Here is a 23900-nt window from a genome sequence, read left to right as displayed (position 1 = left end):
TCACAAGGATTGTCCAATAGTAGATGAAAAATGGAATGTAACTATTACTGTTTGCTAAGTCTTGTGTGTACCATATCACCATGAATCCACCCGATAACCAAAGCCACCACTCACGGATCTCTTTAAGATATAGGGAGTGAAGGTAACTCTCAGAGGCATTCCCCCAGAGCTTCTGCTGCAGCTTCTGGAGCAGGCTTCAGATAGTACATGCCGAGGTCTTGGCCTCTGAACACCCTGCTAACAATGACTTTGGAATTATTTTTAAATGTCTCAGGATAAAAAATATTCAAATAAATTTAAGGAAAGAATAAGGTTAGTTCATAAAACCAAAAAAAACTTTTAATTAGAAATCAATTTAAAATAATTAAAATAAAATAAATACTCAACTTGCATCACATCTTTTATAATTGAAAGAGACTGTAGTTCTTAAGCCAGCCAGCTCTGGCATTTTGCATACGGTTCAGTATTTCAGCACATCAATACTCCAGTTAGTGATGGAGTTAGTGAACACCCTATCAATGGAGCAGAAGGTTCGACATGCTAGCATTTGGCATCTATAAAACTGCCAGCTACGGGCAAACTCAATCTAAGTAAATATATCCATATTTAGAACTTCCATCTGAACATCTTAAGGCCTAGATAGAGTGGACATGGGGAGGATGTTTCCTGTAGTGGGGGAGTCTAGGACCAGAGGGCACGGCTTCGGACTAGAAGGATGTCCCTTTAAAACAGAGATGAGGAGGAATTTCAGAAGCTGGTGAATCTGTGGAATTCATTGCCACAGACAGCCGTGGCAGCCAAGTCATTGAAGGTTGATAGGTTCTCGATCACAAGGGCATCAAAGGTTATGGGGAGAAGGCAGGAGAATGGTGTTGAGAGGGATAATAAATCAGCCGCGATGGAATAGCAGAGCAGACTCGATGGGACGAATTGCTTAATCCTGCTCCTATGTTTTATGGTCTTATTTTCAGTGCAACTTTTGATACACCATACTTTTCATAACTTCAGATTTAAATTAATAGGCCTAATAGTTACAACAAGTAGCTGAGTAAACTTTCACAAATACCAGTGAAGTGTTCTATTGTCTGTGAGATATAAAGGCAGATCAGGAAGAACCTGCGGAAAGTTGCAATTGGCGTCTGTTGATAATTAAGAATAATAACCGGGACATTTTTAAGCATGTCAGGCACTCAATAATTGCAACAACAACTGGCTGAAAAAATGACATTAATTTTATTGGGAAAAGGTTTGGAATATGTGGTACTGTGTTCTAGACTGCTGGCAAAATCATTAAGAGTTTCGTACATAGAATGTTGCTTCTTCCTCTGCAGGAGTGAATTGTAGCGACAATGCTAGCAATTTCAGAGTATAGGTCAATTATGTCTAATTTTGCATTCGATGCAGCGATCACATTCCTTTCAAATGTCTGATGATCGGTTAGCTACAGAAGAGCAGGAGAAATGTGGGACGAGATACTGTACAGTAAGCTATGTGTTCTAATTTATTTAAATGTGATCTTGAAGAGAGGCTGAGCCAAAAGCCAGAAGTAATGGTTTTTGTAGAGCAGGAGATGGAAGATGACATTTTAAAAGGTTTCTGAAGAAATGAGATACTGATGGTTGTTGAGGAATGTTGTTCATTTACTGGACATTTTCCATCAATTTCACCCATTCTGAAATGAAGGAAGAAAGGAAAGAAAAGAAGTTTGATTGAGTTTAGCTTCATTGACATGGCTAAAAGATAAATATTTCAACCAATATTTTATTTACTTTTGTAGTTGTATACAAACCATCAAAGTCTAGTTTGCCATCGTTGTTTCTGTCACCCTCCTTCATGATTTCATCAATTTCCTCTTCTGTGATGTGCTCTCCAGCTTCCTTAATTAAATCCCAAAGCTCATCCCGTTCAATGAAACCATCAGCGTTCCTGTGGACAAGGTAAGCATTCGGAGAAGTGTGTTACATGGATTGGATAACAGTTACAGAAAATAAATAGTGTCAGAATAAATAGGTCATTTGCAAAGGCCGTAAGTATTTAACTAGTAGAATTGCCCAAGAGCCATTCTTGCCTCTCACTTAATTAGTGACCAACAAAGTCTATGTATTCTGATTTTCCAACGACATTAAATTAAGTAGTAAGGCATGCTATTATGAGGATATTTGGATGCTGCAACAGGATATAGAAATATTGGATGAGTAGGTGAAAATTAGCAAATGGAGTTTAATGTAAGAATATGTAAGGCCATGCACTATGGAAAAAGCAATCAAAAGGCAGAATATTGTTTAAATGGAGATGGTTTCAACCAATGTAGTTTGCCTTAGAAGTTAATATATGAGAAAAGACCAGCGTTCGTTTAGCCTCCCTTCTTGTAGTCACATAACATAGTGAAAATGGAGTCAGTGGTTAACCTTATTAATATTTTCAATTATTGAGCCTACAATTAACCTAGGGATTTTCATTAGAATTCTCCAGTGATGATGAGCTCTGGAATGATAGATTTACTTCCATACATATATATATATATATATATATACTGAATCGTTGCAAGTTACTCAAATTGATTATCCTAAAATATTACGCCTTCTATTCTGACAGTACACAAAACCATTCCCTTGATCTTCAACATGCATGGTTATTATTAATGGATACATGAATATGCCCAAAAATAAAATTCAATATAAAATCATAAAATATTAGATGTGTTTGAAATAGAATATTTATTATGTCTCCCAACTGTCTGACACAGCATATGCTTTTCTGGTTATGCAAGATATCAGAGACAATTAGCCTTCAATACCCAAAGCATTGGCTGTTCCTGAACCCCGGCAATCCAGTCCCACTAGTTATAGTCAGTATTCCTGCTTCATAATAAGGTGGATGAATTGAAAGTGCAGATTGTTATTAATGATTATGATATAGTTGGGATCACAGAGACATGGCTCCAGGGTGACCAGGGATGGGAGCTCAACGTTCAGGGATATTCAATATTCAGGAGGGATAGACATGAAGGAAGGGGAGGTGGGGTGGCGTTGCTAGTCAAAGAAGAGATTAACACAATAGAAAGGAAGGACATAAGCCGGGAATATGTGGAATCGATATGGGTAGAGCTGCGTAACACTAAGGGGCAGAAGACGCTGGTGGGAGTTGTGTACAGGCCACCTAACAGTAGTAGTGAGGTCGGAGATGGTATTAAACAGGAAATTAGAAATGTGTGCAATAAAGGAACAGCAGTTATAATGGTTGACTTCAATCTACATGTAGATTGGGTGAACCAAATTGGTAAAGGTGCTGAGGAAGAGGATTTCTTGGAATGTATACGGGATGGTTTTTTGAACCAACATGTCGAGGAACCGACTAGAGAGCAGGCTATTCTGGACTGGGTTTTGAGCAATGAGGAAGGGTTAATTAGCAATCTTGTCGTGAGAGGCCCCTTGGGTAAGAGTGACCATAATATGGTGGAATTCTTCATTAAGATGGAGAGTGACATAGTTAATTCAGAAACAAAGGCTCTGAACTTAAAGAGGGGTAACTTTGAAGGTATGAGACGTGAATTAGCTAAGATAGACTGGCAAATGACACTTAAAGGATTGATGGTTGATATGCAATGGCAGGCATTTAAAGGTTGCATGGATGAACTGCAACAAATGTTCATCCCAGTTTGGCAAAAGAATAAATCAAGGAAGGTAGTGCACCCGTGGCTGACAAGAGAAATTAGGGATAGTATCAATTCCAAAGAAGAAGAATACAAATTAGCCAGAGAAAGTGGCTCACCTGAGGACTGGGAGAAATTCAGAGTTCAGCAGAGGAGGACAAAGGGCTTAATTAGGAAGGGGAAAAAAGATTATGAGAGAAAACTGGCAGGCAACATTAAAACGGACTGTAAAAGCTTTTATAGATATGTAAAAAGGAAAAGACTGGTAAAAACAAATGTAGGTCCCCTGCAGACAGAAACAGGTGAATTGATTATGGGGAGCAAGGACATGGCAGACCAATTGAATAATTACTTTGGTTCTGTCTTCACTAAGGAGGACATAAATAATCTTCCAGAAATAGTAGGGGACAGAGGGTCCAGTGAGATGGAGGAACTGAGCGAAATACATGTTAGTAGGGAAGTGGTGTTAGGTAAATTGAAGGGATTGAAGGCAGATAAATCCCCAGGGCCAGATGGTCTGCATCCTAGAGTGCTTAAGGAAGTAGCCCAAGAAATAATGGATGCATTAGTGATAATTTTTCAAAACTCGTTAGATTCTGGACTAGTTCCTGAGCATTGGAGGGTGGCTAATGTAACTGCACTTTTTAAAAAAGGAGGGAGAGAGAAACCGGGGAATTATAGACCGGTTAGCCTAACGTCGGTGATGGGGAAACTGCTGGAGTCAGTTATCAAAGATGTGATAACAGCACATTTGGAAAGCGGTAAAATGATCGGACAAAGTCAGCATGGATTTGTGAAAGGAAAATCATGTCTGACGAATCTCATAGAATTTTTTGAGGATGTAACTAGTAGAGTGGATAGGGGAGAACCAGTGGATGTGGTATATTTGGATTTTCAGAAGGCTTTTGACAAGGTCCCACACAGGAGATTAGTGTGCTAACTTAAAGCACACGGTATTGGGGGTAAGGTATTGGTGTGGGTGGAGAGTTGGTTAGCAGACAGGAAGCAAAGAGTGGGAATAAACGGGACCTTTTCAGAATGGCAGGCGGTGACTAGTGGGGTACCGCAAGGCTCAGTGCTGGAACCCCAGTTGTTTACAATATATATTAATGACTTGGATGAGGGAATTAAATGCAGCATCTCCAAGTTTGCGGATGACACGAAGCTGGGTGGCAGTGTTAGCTGTGAGGAGGATGCTAAGAGGATGCAGGGTGACTTGGATAGGTTGGGTGAGTGGGCAAATTCATGGCAGATGCAATTTAATGTGGATAAATGTGAAGTTATCCACTTTGGTGGCAAAAATAGGAAAACAGATTATTATCTGAATGGTGGCCGATTAGGAAAAGGGGAGGTGCAACGAGACCTGGGTGTCATTATACACCAGTCATTGAAAGTGGGCATGCAGGTACAGCAGGCGGTGAAAAAGGCGAATGGTATGCTGGCATTTATAGCGAGAGGATTTGAGTACAGGAGCAGGGAGGTACTACTGCAGTTGTACAAGGCCTTGGTGAGACCACACCTGGAGTATTGTGTGCAGTTTTGGTCCCCTAATCTGAGGAAAGACATCCTTGCCATAGAGGGAGTACAGAGAAGGTTCACCAGATTGATTCCTGGGATGGCAGGACTTTCATATGAAGAAAGACTGGATGAACTGGGCTTGTACTCGTTGGAATTTAGAAGATTGAGGGGGGATCTGATTGAAACGTATAAGATCCTAAAGGGATTGGACAGGCTAGATGCAGGAAGATTGTTCCCGATGTTGGGGAAGTCCAGAACGAGGGGTCACAGTTTGAGGATAGAGGGGAAGCCTCTTAGGACCGAGATTAGGAAAAACTTCTTCACACAGAGAGTGGTGAATCTGTGGAATTCTCTGCCACAGGAAACAGTTGAGGTCAGTTCATTGGCTATATTTAAGAGGGAGTTAGATATGGCCCTTGTGGCTACGGGGGTTAGGGGGTATGGAGGGAAGGCTGGGGCGGGGTTCTGAGTTGGATGATCAGCCATGATCATAATAAATGGTGGTGCAGGCTCGAAGGGCCGAATGACCTACTCCTGCACCTATTTTCTATGTTTCTATGTTTCTATTCTGTTCAGCTTTTTGATAATGTAAAGGTCTTTAAAAAAGCTCTTTTTAGCTCTATTGCCTCATTGCCAACTTGATTCTAAACCTGTCGAAATCAATAATTCAAAGTAATGGAAACATGGGATTATACATGGCCCTGGGAACTCCACACTGGGCAACAGCTCTCTCTCAGTTCCTTATAATGTTCCTGTATGAGAGATTATGAAAATTGCTTTTCTGCTAGTGCTCACAAGCCAGCATCTTAAAGTGCTCTTCTTGGTCAGAGACGTGTTGCTTCTCTGACAGTAAGTATGTCCTGACACAGAAAGAAATATTCTGTCAAGTTTAGGATTCGTTTTTAACCATGAAGGTCATCAAGGTCAAACTCACCTGTCAAATATGCGAAAGAACTCTGCCAACTCTTCTTCAGTTTTTCCTTTTGCCTCCTCTTTCATCTGGCGCACCATCATCACCAAGAACTCTTCAAAGTCAATGGTGCCACTTCCTGTGATACATTGTGCACAAGATGATAAGAGGCACAGGTTACGTAGACAGCCAGAAACTTTTTCCCAGAGTGGAAATGGTAATTATGAGAGGGCATAATTTTAAGGTGATTGGAGGAATATATTGAGGAGTTGTCAGTGGTAAGTTTTTTTACACAGAGCATTGTGGGTGCATGGAATACATTGCCAGGAGTGGTGGTAGGGGAATTGAAAAGATGGTTAGATAGGTTCATAGATGAAAGAAAACGGAGGGCTATGTGTGAAGGAAGTGTTAGATAGTTCTTGGATTGGATTAAAGTGTCGGCACAACATCGTGGGCCAAAGGGCTTGTACTGTGATGTAATGTTCTATGTCTTTGTTCTAAATGGGCAGTAAATTATAACAGTTTGGTTCACTGTTAACCACCAGCATTTGAGAACCCACCACCTATTTGAGATTGCTATAGACAAATGCTTTCTTACCATCTTCATCCACTTCCTCAATGATGGCATCCAGTTCTTCCCTGGTGGGGTTTTGCCCCAGGATTCTCATCACCTGTCCCAACTCTCTGGTGCTGATATCACCACCGCCATCAGCATCAAACATGTCGAATGCGGCCTTAAACTCTATAGAACAAAATGCAAATAATTAGTGTCACGTCACTTACTTTCTAATTCTTCTTATCCCATGAATTAACCTACTGAATCTCATCTGGACTACTTCCAATGTGTGTATTTATCTATGAATGCACATCCTTGCATAATAAACTCATTCATAAGGCCAGTGATGTTGTGAGGATGGAACTGGACTCTCTGATGGTGGTGTCTGAAAAAAGGATGCTGTCCAAGTTACATGCCATCTTGGACAATGTCTCCCATCCACTACATAATATACTGGGTGGGCACAGGAGTACATTCAGCCAGAGACTCATTCCACCGAGATGCAACACAGAGCGTCATAGGAAGTCATTCCTGCCTGTGGCCATCAAACTTTACAACTCCTCCCTTGGAGGGTCAGACACCCTGAGCCAATAGGTCCTGGACTTATTTCCTGGCATAATTTACATATTACTATTTAACTATTTATGGTTTTATTACTATTTAATTATTTATAGTGCAACTGTAACGAAAACCAATTTCCCCCGGGATCAATAAAGTATGACTATGACTATGACTAATATCTTGCGTGTAGTTTGAGGAAGGAGAGTACTTTCCTGGAGCACAACAACAGACCAGTCAGTGCAACCAGTTACCTTTATCTTCTACTCAAGTTTTATGTAGGACTTTTGCCACCTGAGGTTTGACAAGCTTGTGGGCAATCAAGTCATTAGTCATGGAAAGTAAAGTGTACTACTCTGCACTGATTAGGGAAAAAGCAGATTAATGCAAGTCAGAGATGTGACATGTTTTCTGATCATCGGCAACTGGACAATTCCAAAACTTACTAATTCCTGTCACACATTTTATTTTAATGCCTGTTTTTCCCCCCTATCTGCAAGCCTTCACTATACTACCACACCACTATCACTGATTATCTGTTATTACCTTCATTTATGCTTAAATGGCCTCTAGTATCTCAAGTGTGACCGACATTATTATTCACACAGCCCCCGCATGCTTACGCTTATCTGAATCAAAGGCGGAAGGCTAACCTTTCAGTCCCCTACAACACTCAAGTGGGGTTGCATGGTCCACGTGGTTGCCATAATTCAAGCAGTGCTGGTGCAGTGACCCTGCGTCTAAGAAACCCAGGACATGCTCTGACGGAAGACAAAGTGAGCCTTTGTTTCCAGCCTCCACAGGCATTTGAATACTTTTTACAGACATCCAGAGAGAAAAATAAAAATGATTAGATTTTAGGTAAATAACTAGTGTGACAAGAATACACATAGATTAAAATGTAGCTGTCCTGTGCTGGCACCAGTGGAATCAGCAGTTGGTCTGCCGCCTGACTTCAGCAAAGAGAGAGATAAGGAAAACAATGGAGCAGAATTTGGAGATGTGTAATGAAGGGACGGGAGAGAGAGTAACAGAAAGAGAGCTGTCAAGAGCGGCTCCCCCTTTGAACCCTGAACTGTTTGAAGTGATGGACAGGCGATACCCCAGCAGGGGGATAAAAAGGGACAGGTTCGCTAAGGCAGGACACACACGACACCCGAGGTAACGAGACCCTGGAAGCGGTGCGCCTCTCACAAGTCGGTGGGAAGCTTTTGGACGGCTGATCGCGGGATCAAGCCTTAGACGCTCAGGGTGGAAAGGCACAATCGGCGGGAACCTGGTGTGTGTCCACCCTTGCCTGGGTGCCAGGTTCAACACAGGGAAATGATCGTATCTGGAAATGGAGGGGTCACGGTCGGTGACCTCAGATGACATCACAAAGGACTCGCCCGAAAGCTGACTGCGAAGGTCTGTGTGGAAGCTGTGTTGAATATTCATTCGTTTTGCTCTCTCTCCTTCCCCCCACTGTCCACCGCCACGGCAACGATTACTGCGAACTGAACTAAATTGAACTGAACTTTGTGTCACTTTGAAACTGGTCATTTGCCCCTAGACAACGATAGAGCTTGATTGATCCTGTTATCTTAATTCTGTGCACATGTGTGTTTATCATTGCTGAACTGTTGCATTTATTATCCTTTTGATTAGAGTACTGTGTTGCTTGTTTCTTTAATAAAACTTTCTTAGTTCTAGTAATCCAGACTCCAACTGAGTGATCCATTTCTGCTGGTTTGGCAACCCAGTTACGGGGTACGTAACACTAGAAAGTTAAATTAAAATATTTATTAAAAATTTAAATCACTGGAAGTATTTGTAAATATTAAATTGGAGGAAAATATTTTTAAAAGCTTACTTTTGCTTCTCAACCTGCAAGTCTAGAACCCCACTCAATTCTCAGATTTTTCTTTACTTCACTCTTTTCCCAGTAAGGTAATAAGATCCACCTTCCCCAAGTGTATGACTTGACACTTCCCTGTATTAATTATGTTTCTTTAATATCTATAGAAATCAATTAACAGGCTCCCTGTAAAAGTAGATGAAGAATTAGAATTGGAATTTGGAATTTGGAATTGGAATAGGGAATAGGGAATTGGATTATTATTGTCCACCTCTGGTGGAATTGACATTTTTATGTGCGGATTCATTCCTGTATTATTCAGACAGACTATTAGCTGGATATCTTGTATAACTGTCTACTTCAAGATCAAGGAAAACCAAGTTTATTGTTGCAGGCGTATACACACGGGGTATAAAGGTCATGAAAATTAGTTTTTTTGCAATATCAGCCTGGTATCTTGTATATGTAACAAACATAAATTAACATAAATTATCCATAACTTCTTGGCAAAGGTAAACATAATATTAGTGTAAGCTGGGAGAGGGAGAGAACGTTGGACATAATTAACAGCGTAATATGTGTAACTCCAAACTTGTTAACTGGATGTGTGATCTACTCTCACCAAAAGGGATACAGAGTGAATATGCATGTACAACAAACACTAATTTGGAACTGAAGTTTTATCTGTAATAGCTACAAAAATGTGGAAATCATAGTATATGGAGTCATGTTGCATCTTAGAAAATAAGTACTGCTTGTAATGTGTGTTGACTTTCTGAGACAGGTCCAACCCAGTAAATACTTTGGCTTCTGACAATTTAGTACAGATTCTGATATGGATGCAAAGGATACTTGGTTCACACACACAAAGGAACTCAACAAGTCAGGCATCTTCTATGGAGAGGAATAAACAATCGGTGTTTCAAACCAAGAATCTTCTTCAGGACTCAAAAGGTATTGGTCATTGTCTGTGGCTTGGTTGAGGTTTACCTTAAAATGTCTCTATGGTCACATAGTGTTGTTTGATTTGAGCACCACAACAGTGGATGTTGGACAGTCACTGTGTTGTTTCCACCAAGAGCCCTCCCTCTACTTTCAGTGCATTGTACGGGCCTTCAGTAGGGGTTTGCACTAGAATGCCATGATGTTCAGCCTGATGTGTATGTGGGCTTCATATGCCTATAATGGCAGTATATCAAACTTACAATAAATCACCTTAACTAGCAGTGGTTGCAATGCAGTCACACTAGATACAACTTGACAATTAGCGTTCAATCTTTGACCCTATCTTTCCTTTAGAGAATTTTTTTGTGTAGTTAGCTACTCTAATTGGTGAATTTGCCGATTATAGTAGCTAACTGTATAAATTAACAACACATTGTATCTGGTCTTGCATTTTCTGTGTATCACCAAAATAGTTCCTTCACCTCTTTTTATACAGAGCTGATCATCCATCAGCTCTGTTAATGTACCGGACATTGACCTTAGCCCTCATTTTAGAAATAGTAGGTTTTCTATTATTACTGGTATTGGCATTTATACAGTTTTAAGCAAGGCTGCAGACTGACTGCAGGGACACCCAAGTTTCTTCTTCATTGGCTTTTATTGCCTCAATTGTTTCCCTGAGAAACATTTCTCATTCTTCTGTTTAAGGACTGAAAGACTCTCAAGTTTTATCCCAACTCAATGGCTCAATATAACAAAATTGATTCTAAGCTGCAATCTTGCACTGTCACCATTTTAATACTTGCCAAGTTTAACTAAACAAACTCATAGACTGACCTTTAATATTTACATGCACGCACCTATGTTCCTGCTTATTTGCTTTGAATATACAGGTTAATGTAAAAGTGACTCACCCCTACCAACATGTGTATACAGCCACTGAACACCCTCATTATTTCAAGTGGCTTGTATTCCTTTTTTTTCCTTCTCTGTGCCAATGTTGGCTGTATACCTGTGAGTTCCCATGCAGTATTACAAAGGAAATACATAGAGCTCTAAAGGTGTATCTGGCTTATTCAAGATTCTTGAGCTGAACACAAACTGACATCATAAACACATGGTCAAATATGACACACACATTAAACTGACTGACATTTACAACTTGCTGTAGATCTGAATTTTTGTGCCAACTAGGGTCCCATCCCAAAGGCAGTTTTCCCTCACCTGTTCCCCCCACCCACCCCTACTACAGAGCAGCTTTCTTTCAGCACTGTTTTGAAATGAAATATAAACCCACAACTTTCTAAAAGAGGTGAGAAAACTACCCAAAAGAATCGAAAGGCTTGTGCACTAATTCCAACTACAATGATGTGCTGGAATACAACAGGCTATCTGATTACCAGCTTCCAACTTGAAGGTGAAATCTGGGGTCATATATTGAATTTGCTGCAATAATAATTAGTCAACTGTATTTTATCTTCCACTCACCAGCGATCATTTCCTCGCTGAGGTAAGACCTCGCATCTGCTTGTTGTTCTGTCATTGGCTGAAAGAGAAGAGAACTGTTTTAGTAACATGAGGCACACACAACCACATTGTATTCTGAGCTTGGAATAATCTGCATAGTGAGCTTCCAAGTAAGATAAAAGCAAATCTGCACATCATAATTGAACCATTTTTTTCCTTTAGATGTATCTACTGATACCACCCTGAAGTTTCAAAAAAGTTTTAGTGGCACAGATATTGGAGACACTGCCTCCAAGTGAGAGATCTGGGCTTAATCGTGACCTTGGGCGCTGTCTGCGTGCAGTTTGCGTGCTGTCACTGTGAATTGGGCGTGTTTCTTCTCGGTGCTCCAGTTTCCTCTCATGCCCCAAATACCTGCAGGTTGGTGGCTGTAAATTGTCCCAAGTGTGTAGGCGAGGCAATCAGAAGGGAGTTGGCAAGAATGGGGAAAGGGAAAGAACGGGATTAATGTAGGATTGGTCTAAGTGTATGGCAGACTCGATGGGCTCTAGAGGACCTGTTTCTGTGCTATATAACTCCAGGACCAAGAGACTTCTACTCTTCAGCTCGAGAGGTTCCAATATGCACCGAGTGTTATGTTGACTTTTGGCTTCAGTGACTGATGCCTTTTCACTTTCTGTTTTGATACAATAAGTGGCTGCATGAAGCCAGACTTAGCATCAAACAGGAGGTGATCTCCTATGTTTATCCAGCAGCAAAGATTATTTTATTATTAAGTCATGATTCTCTTCACAGCAAGTGGCTGCAGAAGTTCATCTTCTGAAGTCCACCCAAAATATTCAACAATTCTTTAACTTTTTCAGGTGCTGAAGGGAGCTGATGTGTTGTTTGAATTACTGTTTTTATTTTTTTAAAGTTCAGCTTTCTCCATTGATGGAGTAAAACTTCAACCTTTCAAGTTCAAAGCAGATCCACCTTTCAACTAGATCATGGCTGGTGCATATCTCCCTTCCATATTGGGTGTCCTTTTCATGGAAGTGATAATTTTTGTGAATTTTTAACTCTATTCTGTCAGCCACGATCTAATCAATTAACTGTTTCCTAATGGGAACAACATTTTTGTATTTGCCCTGTTTAAACCAGTTATGATCTCACGCACCTCTATCAAACCTTTCTTCACCTTTCTTAACTCAAACAAAACAAGCTCAGCCTGTCTTAGGGTTAAAGGACTGTGTATGTGCATGGGGGGGGGTGGAGGCAGGGGTCGGGCTTGTTTTGTTGTTGTTGTTGTTGTTTTGTTGCTTGTCGTGTTCTGCCAAGCATTGTGGGCATGCTAAGTTGGCTCTGGAATGAGTGACGAGATTTATGGTCTGCCCCAGCACCTCCCTCGGGTTAGTGGTTGTTAACGCAAATGACGCATTTCATTGTATGTTTCGATGTACACATGATAAGTAAACTTGAACCTTGAACCTCTCTAGCCTAATCTAATGGCTGCCAATGGAAACTGTAAATTTAAAAGTACAAAAGATAATGCTGGAAACACCCAGCAGTTTGGGCAGCAACTGTGGAAGGTAAAACGGCCAACATTGCAGGTTGAAGATCCTTCATCAGAACTAAGAATTGGAAGCATTAACTCAGTTTCTCTTTCCACAGCTGCTGCCAGATCTACTTAGTGTTTCCAGTAGTTGAAACTACTTGTTCCCAGAACTATTCCAATGCATCATAGGCGTCCATTTTAGGCACAGTTGTCCAGCTGTGTCATTAGCAGATAGCATGCATATTCAATATGCAATACATTCAGCTACCAAAATATTAGATACCTTATAAAGTGGCCACTGAGTGTTTGTTCATGGTCTTCTACTGCTGTAGCCTATGCACTTCAAGGTTTGACATGTTGTGCATTCAGAGATGCTGTTCTGCATCTGTGGTTACTGTCACCTTCCGGTCAGCTTGAACCTGTCTGACCATTCTCCTCTGACTTCTCTCAGTAACAAGGCATTTTCACCCACAGAACTGCCGCTCACTGATTTTTTTTTTGTTTCTCACACCATTCTCTGTAAACTCCAGAGACTGTTGTATGTGGAAATCACAGGAGATCAGCAATTTCTGAGACAGTCGAACCACCTTGTCTGGCACTGATAATCGTTTCAGGTTCAAAGTCACTTACATCACATTTCTTCCCCATTCTGACGTTTGGTTTGAACAACAGCAACTGGACCTCTTGGCCATGTCTGCACGTTTTTATGCATTGAGTTACTGCCACATGCTTGGCTGATAGATATTTGCATTAACAAGCAAGTGTACCTAATAAAGTGGCCACTGAGTGTGACTTCAGTGCTTTAGTCTTTTGATGCAAGACTCTCAGACTCCATATAAAAAACTGGCCAGACAACAAACATTCTCTGGTACTTACAAAAAGTTAGGCACATTGCCCTATGTTTCCTGTTCTGTTACAGAACATTCAGAATATATTGACACTCTTTATTCTGTCTGTCAAAGTGTATCACCTCAAACTGTCCAGTCTCTCTATGCCCCTTTCCAGAACACTACTATCCTTATCTATGTATACCACTCTTCAAACCCTTGTGCCATCTACAAATTTTGAAGTTTTACTCTACATCCTCATTCCTAAGCTAATAGTATAAATGTGAAAATCACAGCAGCCAAAATTGATCCCTAGGAAACATTTCTGTCCACCATCTCCTAGTCTGGGAAACAACAATTTAGCACTATTCTTTGCTTTCTGTCTCTGAATCTATTCCACATTCTTAATTCCACAGGACTCAGTTTTGTTAACCAGTCTATTGCATATGCCTTTATTGAATGACCGCTGAAACTCTATGTAACCACCAACTATTGCAGTTCATTCCATGAGCCATCATCGTTGCCTCTTCAAATATAAAAATAAATCAACCCAGTTACACAGAACAAATGATTTCAATCAGGGTGGCTGTGCTCTATCACCTCAAACTTTGTTTATCTATCACCTCCTTTGTCTATCACCTCCTTTGTCAATTATTTTAATTCCTTGTTCACTATAGATGATTAACTGCTGGTTGAACCCGCATTCAACATAAAGTAGAGGTATCACCCCAAACTGGGAAGATGAATGTCATGCAATGCTCCTGAAACTATCTACAGTTAATTCCTCTGGCTGGTTAACTTTGAATATATATTGCACATTTTTTCCAAAAATGAGATTCTCTTTTACCAGGTAAAGTACCAGGTTTATACACAATACCAGGTTTATTTGGACGCACCAAATTCAATGCAAACACACGCCTGCGATGCAATGCCCTGATAGTTTTCTTACTGCTATGATCATTCAATAAATGGCAGTAAATACCATGATCCACTAGATCACAGCCCAATCTTAGTCCAGTATTCGCCACAGCCAAGGAGTCTCTGCTTCTATAAATGGTAGTTCTAGCAGTAGAGTCTTAAAATCTTGTGACTAAATTTAGCTCAAGACATTGCAGCCCATCTTATAACCTTTTACAGATGCTCCCTTCAGAAACTCCTGAGAACAGTCATCTCCTGCTTCTTTTATTACATTTGGCATTTTTCCAATGCAAAGTCCACATCATAGGATATAATAGTGTTTTAGTCCTTGTTGACTTGCATGCCAAGCCATCTAAAAAAGATAAAGATGATCCAACAGCTGAAATTGTGTTTTTATTATATCAGTTTTCAGCAATCTGAATTTCATTAAGTTAAGGAATATGAAAACAATAGTATTTAATGTCTTTCTCAAATTGTCATTGAGAAGATGGTATCCAGTGTCTAAATGTATTCTAATTCCAGGATCTGGACACTTCAAGAGACGAAGGAGCCACAATACATATTCAATTCATACATCTGTCTGCTGAGTTGATTTTAAAAATGTGTATTTTGGAGAAGCCTTTGCAAGTTTTCCCATTACATTGTATGTGGAAGCTGAGATGTCTCATGTGGTAAATGCTTTTACCCCTGGGGGCATCAGGTTTCTCAATGATCCAGACAAATGAACAACATTCTGTCATCTTTCAGAAATGTCTTCATGTAACTTTGGTGAGTCAGGAAATCAATCACTCAGTGTAGAATATAGTTAATAGTGTTAGTAACAGGGATGATCCATTGATTTTTTTAGTTACTGATGGGCATGTTGACAACAGCCCTGTTCAATCACATCTTAGTTTAGTTGTTCATTTGGATCTGATCCTCTTTCTAAATCAGTCGCTCATTTTTGACAAATGATGCTCCCTTAATGTTCTGTTTTATTCTCAAGTTTTGAAATGCCCTTCCCTTTGGCATTTGTGGTGACAACAACCCCTCACAGTATGATTCAACCAGTGCCACGGTAACACACTGTGTTCCCACAGCAGCAAGCCCAGTCTATCACCTTCTAAACCAAAGAGAGATGTGGCAAGTTCCATAAACTGAGCATTTAGTAAGAGAGCAAGGAAGGGATGATCAGTATACAGGCACGAGACGGTGCAAATTCAGCCCAAAGCCTAAATCTTCATCCCAAATAAACTGATCTACACTGCAAAATCGATTAACCATTTCACTTCCTCTGCCCCTGAATATTTTTCTCGAAGCAAAAACAAATGCATCGAAAGCGCTACACAAAATCAGTAATGCATTGGAGAAGTGGTTAAATATCCTAATCCCAATGCCAAAAAAAGGAAATAATTTGGAGGTGGGTGAATTAATCAAAATTTGTCAGCTGTCTATATATAAAATCACATCTTCATACTGCCAATAATAACACCAAACAAAACAACATTTATTTAACATGAATTTCAAGTTTGCAATCCATTTAAAATTTTCAGTTTCAGCCTCTCACCAGTCACTTAGCGCAACATACATTTTACACACCACGCAAAAAAAAACACGACCGATGAACACCTGTGAACTCGGCTCATAAATCCCGAGGCTTCTCCATTCTTGAGGTTCCTTCCAAGCAGTGAGAATATGCCCGGGACGATTTGGCTTACTGTTATGTTCAAGAGCGTTGCAGAAAAGCAAAGGTGCACATTTCGTCAATAATCATTGGAACAAAGTCCTTCCAAGCTATTTATTCCAACCCTTCGTTTTGCCGTAAATATGTTGGGGAAAGACGGACAAAGTAATTTCTTACCTCGGCTTTTATTTTTGACAGCCTCTACTCCTGACTTCGGCAGCAGCAACAATATTAATGTCACTTGGTCTGTAAATTTACCTTAGTAAACTAGCCGACGTCGGCTTTCTCCAACAGCAAATCAGCTTGGGGTGAGAGGGGAATATTCTGCTGAGTACGCAGAAAAGATGCAGGAAGCAAAGTGTGGAACGGAGAACATCCGGATCACACTGCAACTGTATAAAAGATGCAGATTTAGAAGCAAATTTAACCTCCCCCGTCTGTCGATAAACTGGCCAGATTATGTGCGATGCTAGAATTACACATTTCTCGATTTTTTTTCCTTAATAACATCGCCGGAGGTAGTATTGGGGAGAGTACAGACATGTTGCTGGGAGTGAGTTGGGTTTTAGGTATCTCACCATGTTCTAGTAACAACGTTTCACTCGTCCAGATTGGGCACATTGTTCATAAGAAGCACGGTATTTGAAAATGACCTTGATAGCCCGCATGGGCAAGGTGGGCCGAATGGCCTGTATCTGTGCTTTATGATTCTATGAGGTACATGGATGTCACAGGCACAAGGTATCTGTAGATGCTTGAAATTCAGAGTAGCGCACACAAAATGCTTGAGGAACTCAACAAGTCAAGCAGCGTCTATGGAAAGGAATAAACAGTCGACCTTTCGGGGTGAAGTGTCTCGGCCCGAAACGTCGGCTCTTTATTCCTCTCCAATAGATGCTGACTGACCTGCTGAGTTTCTCCAGCATTTTTTGGTATGTTAACATGAATGCCATATTATGTTGTATGACATCACACTCAACGGTGGATGAAAGAAAATGATTTAATAACAGTTATATGACTGTTTCAGTTCTATGGCAATATCAATAATTCAATAATCCCATAACTCGGACTAGATTCTGAGTCTGAAGATTCACTGGGTGGCAGTAGATATCACGAAGGCAGATTTCGTGCCTCAACGGGACGGTCCCGCAAGGCAAGAATATATCAGATATTTTTAACTGGAAGAATTAATTCACGCCATATAGGGAAAACTCCTCCAGCGGAGGTTTAAATTAATCAGGAGAGAGCCTGCAGTTTGAAGGGATCAGCAAGTTTGGATACATGTGGTGCGCCGACAGGCTGACAATGTTGCACGTTTTATTTGATACACACCGCCGTTATTTTAATATCCAGTTAAATCAGCGTTCCTTTAATGTAGTCAGCCTAAGTCTGAGGTTTTATCCAGTCAATACGACAAATTGCCATTTGTTTGTATACTCACTTTTCTTTCAATCAATGAGAATGTTTGTCGATGTTCTCAGCAGAGTATCAGCATATAATTTTGTCATAAGTACTCAGGAGTGTTTAATATGATTTTGGAGGATGGAATAAAGTTATAACCAGGTGGCCTTTTTTTTTTGAATTGTGCTGTTGAAATGCAACGCGTCTACAAAACAGACGGGTCCCACCACTCGCGCTTTTTCTGCGAACATTTCGAAATCTTCTAGCCCTTTAAAGGAGGAGAAGGCGGAAAACTCGAAGCTCCCAGATGAGCAACTCTCTTAGCTCAGAAACTTTAGCCATAGGAATGTGCCTCGTAAGTGAAGGCGCCCTCCGTTTCACACTATTTATAACGCGAATCTTAGACTTTTTATCTGTTTCGCTTGCTCTTCCACCTACAGCAGATCGGCTGGAGCTCCCAGCGAAAATCACAGTAAACTTGGTTTACTTTTTTCATTATTTTAATCTTATGCTGATAGGGTTTTGAAAGTAACAGTGCTGAGTTGGGAGGCTGTGCTGAGTCGAAGTCTTTGTTTTCTCTGGTAGCGTTTCCTTTGTAGCTATCAAATTGTTGAGAAAACATTGAAATAAATTTCCTTCTAATGCATGCTGGCTATACCGCTTAAATTTGTCTATTGTAAAATGATTTGCAGATGAAAAAAACATCCTACAACATGCATACTTAAATTTTCAAAATTTACTTTTCGTTTTAAAAAAAGTACATCAAAGTTACCCTGCTGAAAAATCAGACGTCGACTTTCTGCTATTACGCCATCCGACGGTTCTACGGAACCTGGCTGCAGGTAACACTACCTTCTCCGTATTGTAGTAAGCACTGGGCGCCCATCACCGTTTGTTGCCGCTGAATTCCTTTCCGTCTGCTTGTTTAGCTTGAATGCCGAATAATTATTTTCTACTGATAATTATCTTTTATTGTAAAGTAGTTTCTGACCCTGGCCATGATATCTTAAAATAATATTTGAATATTTAGATTTGTGCATAGTTACTATCTTTCACTATTTAAATATATATTTATAACTGTATATTATTATATACACCACAGGAGCGATTTCTATACAATCTGGATGAGTTCAGCACGATGCTGCAATAAATGAAACAATAGACTGGAAATATTAATTTAATGACTTTTGCTTACCATGGTCCTGGTTTATTTGGGCGACACAGAAACTCAGGTAAAAATGAAACTCCTCTCCTCCACAACTCCCCACTCGAAAGCAAGACTTTTTTTGTCCTCAGCTTTTAACCTGCCCTCTTTCTTTAATTAGCCGAATGCCCAGTGAGATTTCAGGATCTGTGACCTTGCTTTCTGAAAAGCCAATAGTGAGATTGCCTTTCTGACACGTGTCCTCTTTTAACAACCGAATGAGGGAGGTCACTAGCCGGAAAAATATATAACGTGTCTGATTCAGACCAAATTCCGGGGCATCTCAGGTATGTGACTATGATTTGAAGAACCATTCAATTTGCTGACTACTTGAAGCCAGTTAAACGTTGTTTTATATCATCTTCACTGTTTCCTTCGCATTGCATTATAACATATCATTCGCATCATCAGTTAACAGTATACTTTTGGTACCAAGATGTACGGATAGACGGATCCCTAAATCCTTTAGTAAAGGGATCTCCCATTTCAAGAATTCGAGTTTTAGCCCAGACAGTTACAAGAACAAAGCAAGATTAAAGTAACACAAACGCACGCAATGTTGGAGGAACTCTGCAGGTTAGGCAGCATCAATGGAGATGAATAAAGGACAAGAAGCTTAAGCTTATAAAACAAAACCGACGAACTGGCAATTAAAAAGGGATATCTTTACACTTCAGTCTCCAGTTGAGTTCCAGAAGAGTACAAGAAAGTGAGAACTGTATTTGGCTCTTGGGTGCAAGGTGAGAACTTTTCAGCATGGGTTGTGTTTGGTCGGGATTAGGAGTCAAAAATTACGACGAAAATAAAGATTTACCGTAATGGTTAGCATTGTAAAGGCAATCGTAGAATGGACCCAGAGCTGCCAATTGTAAACCATAGCAACACACATCAAAGTTGCTGGTGAACGCAGCAGGCCAGGCAGCATCTGTAGGAAGAGGTGCAGTCGACGTTTCAGGCCGAGACCCTTCGTCAGGACTAACTGAAGGAAGAGTGAGTAAGGGATTTGAAACTCCATTCTCTCAGAGCAGCCTATTAATTGGTAACATTGGATTCACAATGATTGTATGAAAATGCCTTTTAAAATGGGAACAAGCATATACTGATTTCATCATCATGGTGAAATTTTGAAAGAGTAAAACGGCCCGCAGTCTCCACTGGACGGCCACCGAAACTCAAAGAACCCTGCCGTTCGAATTAGTAATAAAATGCTAACAGAATTTATGTCCCCGAAATGGTCAACTGTTTTAGCAAGTAGTAGGAAGATACTTTTTTTTTCAAAATGCATCACTTTCCTTCAAAAGAAAGATTCTCTAAATCCCATTACTGGCAGTCATTGAATATTTGGATAAAACACATCAACCCGCCAATAAATGAATTGTATTACATCTATGCTTCTGGTTTTGATGTAGAAAAATTACTGCAGTCCTTAAGTATGTTATTTTTACTCGTTCTGCTAAGAAGGACACAGGATAATGGATGTCAACAAAGCTGGTAATAATTCCCTGGGTGTGAATTATTATCGGGCGGTCGAACTCCGAACGCAATGGCGATTAATAAAACAAATGATTCACTCACCTTGGTCATGTCGTTCTTCGATTTAAATAACTTCTATTAGTCTTTATTAACTGTGTGTTTTAAAAATCAAAATAAATGTACAGAAATTCTTTATATTTAACATTGTATTGTTAAATGGAGCTGTTTTCTCTGGAGCGGCGGAGGTGGACGGTAGATCAGATAAGATTATGAGAGACGTCGACATAGCGGACAGGCAGCATCTTTTTTCTAGAGTTGAAATGTCTAATAGCAGAGGGCATACATTTAAGGCGAGAGGGGCTAAGTTCCAAGCAGATGTGAGGGGCAAGGATTTTTACACAGAGACTGGTGGGTGTCTGGAATACACAGCCTGGGGCGGTGGTAGAGGCAGATGCATTAGGGACTTTTAAGAGTTGCTTAGATAGGCACTCGACTATGAGGGAAATGGAAGGATACGAATATTGTGTAGGCAGAAGGGATGAGTTTAGTTGGCCATTTGATTGGTTCGGCACAATATTGGGGGCCGAAGGGCCCATTCTAGCTCTCTACTGTTCAATGTTCTATGTATCTGTCTTTATTGGGTGGATTTACTGTAAATCTATTGCGGATATTTTAGAGTTCATATTTAATGTGTACGCCTACGTTTGTCTATTACGGGGATACCATATTTGTTAAGGGTATACTGTTAATTGGCTAGGTCAATGCACCTGAATCTGTCTATGATGTGGCAAATTTATCTTTTAGGGAGGTAACTGTATTTGTTCATTCCATGAGTACAAGTATTTGCCCATGTCAGTGTACAATTTACCCGCGAGGGTTTGCTTTTGGATTTGACGATGTTATACCTTTATTTGCCAACAATGGTTTGAAATGCGTTTGTCTATACAAATATCCGATATACACCAGGTTTACGGTCCTGACGCAGGATCTCGACTCGAGGCAAATCTTTCCCTTTCCTCCCGCCACCCCCCCCCCGCCCCCCTCCCAACAGATGCTGCTTGACCTTCTGATTTTCTCCAGCAATTTTTTTTGATCCAGATAACAGCAGCTGCGGTTTCTTGTGCCTGCAAAAAATTACCTGTTTTTGCCTTTAAACGTATCTGAATTTCTTTAGCGTGGATATATGGCATTTATTTTTGTCGGCTATATAGTTATATAGCCGACAAAAATATATATTCATGGACATGTAACTGTATTTACCTGTTTATGGATTCACACGAATTCACCTGTATATTTGGTGTGACCTGTGCAGCGGACCTCAATTGTTGCAGGTGTATCCGTATCTGGCTGTATTGAGCGTATCAATGTAATGTTAGGCGTACACCTAAATTGCCCTGTATTTGGCTGTGAAAATGCTACCTGTATTTTTTGTGACGGGTGTACGTTTACTTGAAACGGGAATACAACTACATGCTAGCAATACGTGTATCTCGCCACGAATGTACTTTTATCTACTTATTAGGTCCCCATTCTGTCTTATTATGACCATCTCAGTAATTTTTGTCAAAAATGTTTTTCTCTGTATTTATGTGTTATAAGTATACCTGTATTGTTTCCCTTTTACAGCAAGGGTTCCCAACCTGGGGTCCCTCCGTTAATGATAAGGGTCCATGGGATTAAAAAAGTTGGGAACCTCTGTTTTTCAGGTATACTTGTATTCGTCCACGACAGATTAGCAGCCTCCCTTATAATGTATTTGTCCACGATGCTCCTGCTTGCGTTTGAAGTAATAGAATTATCTATAATGTACATGACATGTGCACTTGCGATTATCCGTTCCCTGTGTCGGTTTCTGCCCTTGATGTGTCCGGCGGTAATAGTCTGTGGCGGGCATACAGTACATTCTTGAGCAAAGGATATGCACTCTCCATTGAGAGTGAGAAGACTGGGAAGTTTGTTCCTGACAGGTAATGCTTTATTTGTGACCTCATGCTTTTCAAAACAAAAAAAAATGTCCGTTCCCACTCTTACTGTCAGGGTTGGGAAGATGCTATTTTAGGCGCTATCACCGCGGATCACCCAGTGATTAAATGACCCCATTTAGCAGCAGAGACCCAAGTCGGAAAATACTAAGTTGGCTTTCGTGCTAAGGTATTCAGTTTAATTAAAAAAGAAAGCAATACGTGTCTTTACTGATTTATTAGTTTCATGTGCCAACAGATCTTGAGCTGGAGAAACAAGATATCGGGAACTGGGTGCGATTTTGAAGCTTGGGGTTTTGTTACAATCAGCTGCCGTGAATCATGGAGATACTTTTCAAAGGACACAGACCCGGCATGCTTTGGAAGGACGGACGGGGTTGGGGGGGGGGGAGGTGGTGAGCAGTGGGAGGGGATGTGAGTGAAGGGGAATCCGCGGAGCCGAGAAGTCCAACAACAGTTCTGTCACCTACGGTAAAGAGTTCGATGATCACTTTCTTCAAATGTGTTCAAAGAATGCATTGCGCTTCAATTCAAAAGGTAGTGGATTTCTGCCCAGTACATCACGATAAAGCCCTTCCAATCAACAACTGAGCATATTCTGTATGAAACGCTGTCATAGGAAAGCAGGATCTATCATCAGATATTCCCACCACCCAGGCTATGCTCTCTTCTCGCTGCTGCCATCGGCTAGAATGTACAAAACCCCAGGTTCAGGAGTAGTTACTACCCCACAACCATCAGGTTCTTGAATAAAATGGAGTAACTACACTCACATGCCCATTACTGAAATGTTCCTGCAACCAATAATCTCACTTTAAGGACTCTTCATCTCATTATTTCATGTGTTATTTATTTATTGCTAATCATTTATGTTTGCATTCACACAGTTTGCTATCTTCTGCACTCTGGATGATCTTTCAGTGACCCTGTTATAGTTACTATTATAGAGATTTGCTCCGTATCCCCACAAGAAAACGAAACTCGGGGCAGTATATGGTGACATATACGTACTTTGATTATAAATTTACTTTGAACTTTGAACTAAGTGCAGCCGATTGGGCACATGTATCCTTGGAACGCAAGTAAGATTAGGAAATATGGTTCCAAAGCAAGTAAAAAAGTGTGGCTAAGATGTAGGAATTTATTGCTGCGAGTTGCGTCCGGGAGAGCAGGGTTTTCTGAAATAAAATAACACTGCTTTTACTTCTGATTTAGATCCTCTAAATCGCACTTGACACAGCAATTTGGCACTCCTTGGCAAAGAACACTTTGTAATCTCTAGTTTTTACAACGCAGGTCACATTTTGGGACAAGCAGGGATGTAATCTTCCCCATGGGACCCGGTGTCGGAAACTTGATATTTTCCATTCCCGTAATTTTACAGGAAATTATCAATTCAGAAGATCCTGCCAGCTGCACCACCTCTGCGCACACAATTCTTGGTACTAAATC

At 40.4% G+C, this 23900-nt stretch overlaps 1 protein-coding gene and 1 long non-coding RNA gene across 6 annotated transcripts; one reads left to right on the top strand and one right to left on the bottom strand.

Moving 5' to 3' along the window:
* Window positions 1-1214: 1214 nt before the first annotated feature.
* LOC140185784 (troponin C, skeletal muscle-like) lies at window positions 1215-19088 on the bottom strand. Of its 3 annotated transcripts, XM_072239469.1 has the most exons (6): window positions 18985-19087; window positions 11465-11522; window positions 6679-6822; window positions 6105-6219; window positions 1790-1926; window positions 1215-1672 (listed from the first exon to the last, which is right to left on the bottom strand). In XM_072239469.1, the coding sequence occupies exons 1-6, from the start codon at window positions 18985-18987 to the stop codon at window positions 1641-1643; spliced, it is 489 nt and encodes a 162-aa protein (XP_072095570.1). In that variant the 5' UTR covers window positions 18988-19087; the 3' UTR covers window positions 1215-1640. The 3 variants fall into 3 exon arrangements, with proteins under 3 accessions (XP_072095570.1, XP_072095550.1, XP_072095560.1); XM_072239449.1 differs by lacking the exon at window positions 1215-1672 and having other exon boundaries at window positions 1734-1926; window positions 18985-19088; XM_072239459.1 differs by lacking the exons at window positions 1215-1672; window positions 18985-19087 and adding an exon at window positions 16566-16673 and having other exon boundaries at window positions 1734-1926.
* Window positions 18210-22815, top strand: LOC140185795 (uncharacterized). 3 transcript variants are annotated; one of them, XR_011882727.1, is made up of 5 exons: window positions 18210-18261; window positions 18548-18631; window positions 18892-19021; window positions 19115-19280; window positions 22687-22815. It is a non-coding gene; the product is annotated as an uncharacterized lncRNA (long non-coding RNA). The 3 variants fall into 3 exon arrangements; XR_011882728.1 differs by lacking the exon at window positions 19115-19280; XR_011882726.1 differs by lacking the exon at window positions 22687-22815 and having other exon boundaries at window positions 19115-20568.
* Window positions 22816-23900: the final 1085 nt, after the last annotated feature.

Source organism: Mobula birostris, chromosome 2 (assembly GCF_030028105.1).
Source record: "Mobula birostris isolate sMobBir1 chromosome 2, sMobBir1.hap1, whole genome shotgun sequence".
Lineage (NCBI taxonomy): Eukaryota > Metazoa > Chordata > Chondrichthyes > Myliobatiformes > Myliobatidae > Mobula > Mobula birostris.
Note: the sequence above shows the minus strand (reverse complement) of the source record. Positions and strands in the feature narration are given on the sequence as shown.

Coding starts and splice junctions, on each gene's coding strand:
- LOC140185784 (XM_072239449.1), bottom strand. Junction 6,220..6,678: donor TGAGGAAGTGGATGAAGATG/GTAAGAAAGCAT, acceptor AATGTATCACAG/GAAGTGGCACCATTGACTTT. Junction 1,927..6,104: donor TTCTTTCGCATATTTGACAG/GTGAGTTTGACC, acceptor CCTTGTCCACAG/GAACGCTGATGGTTTCATTG.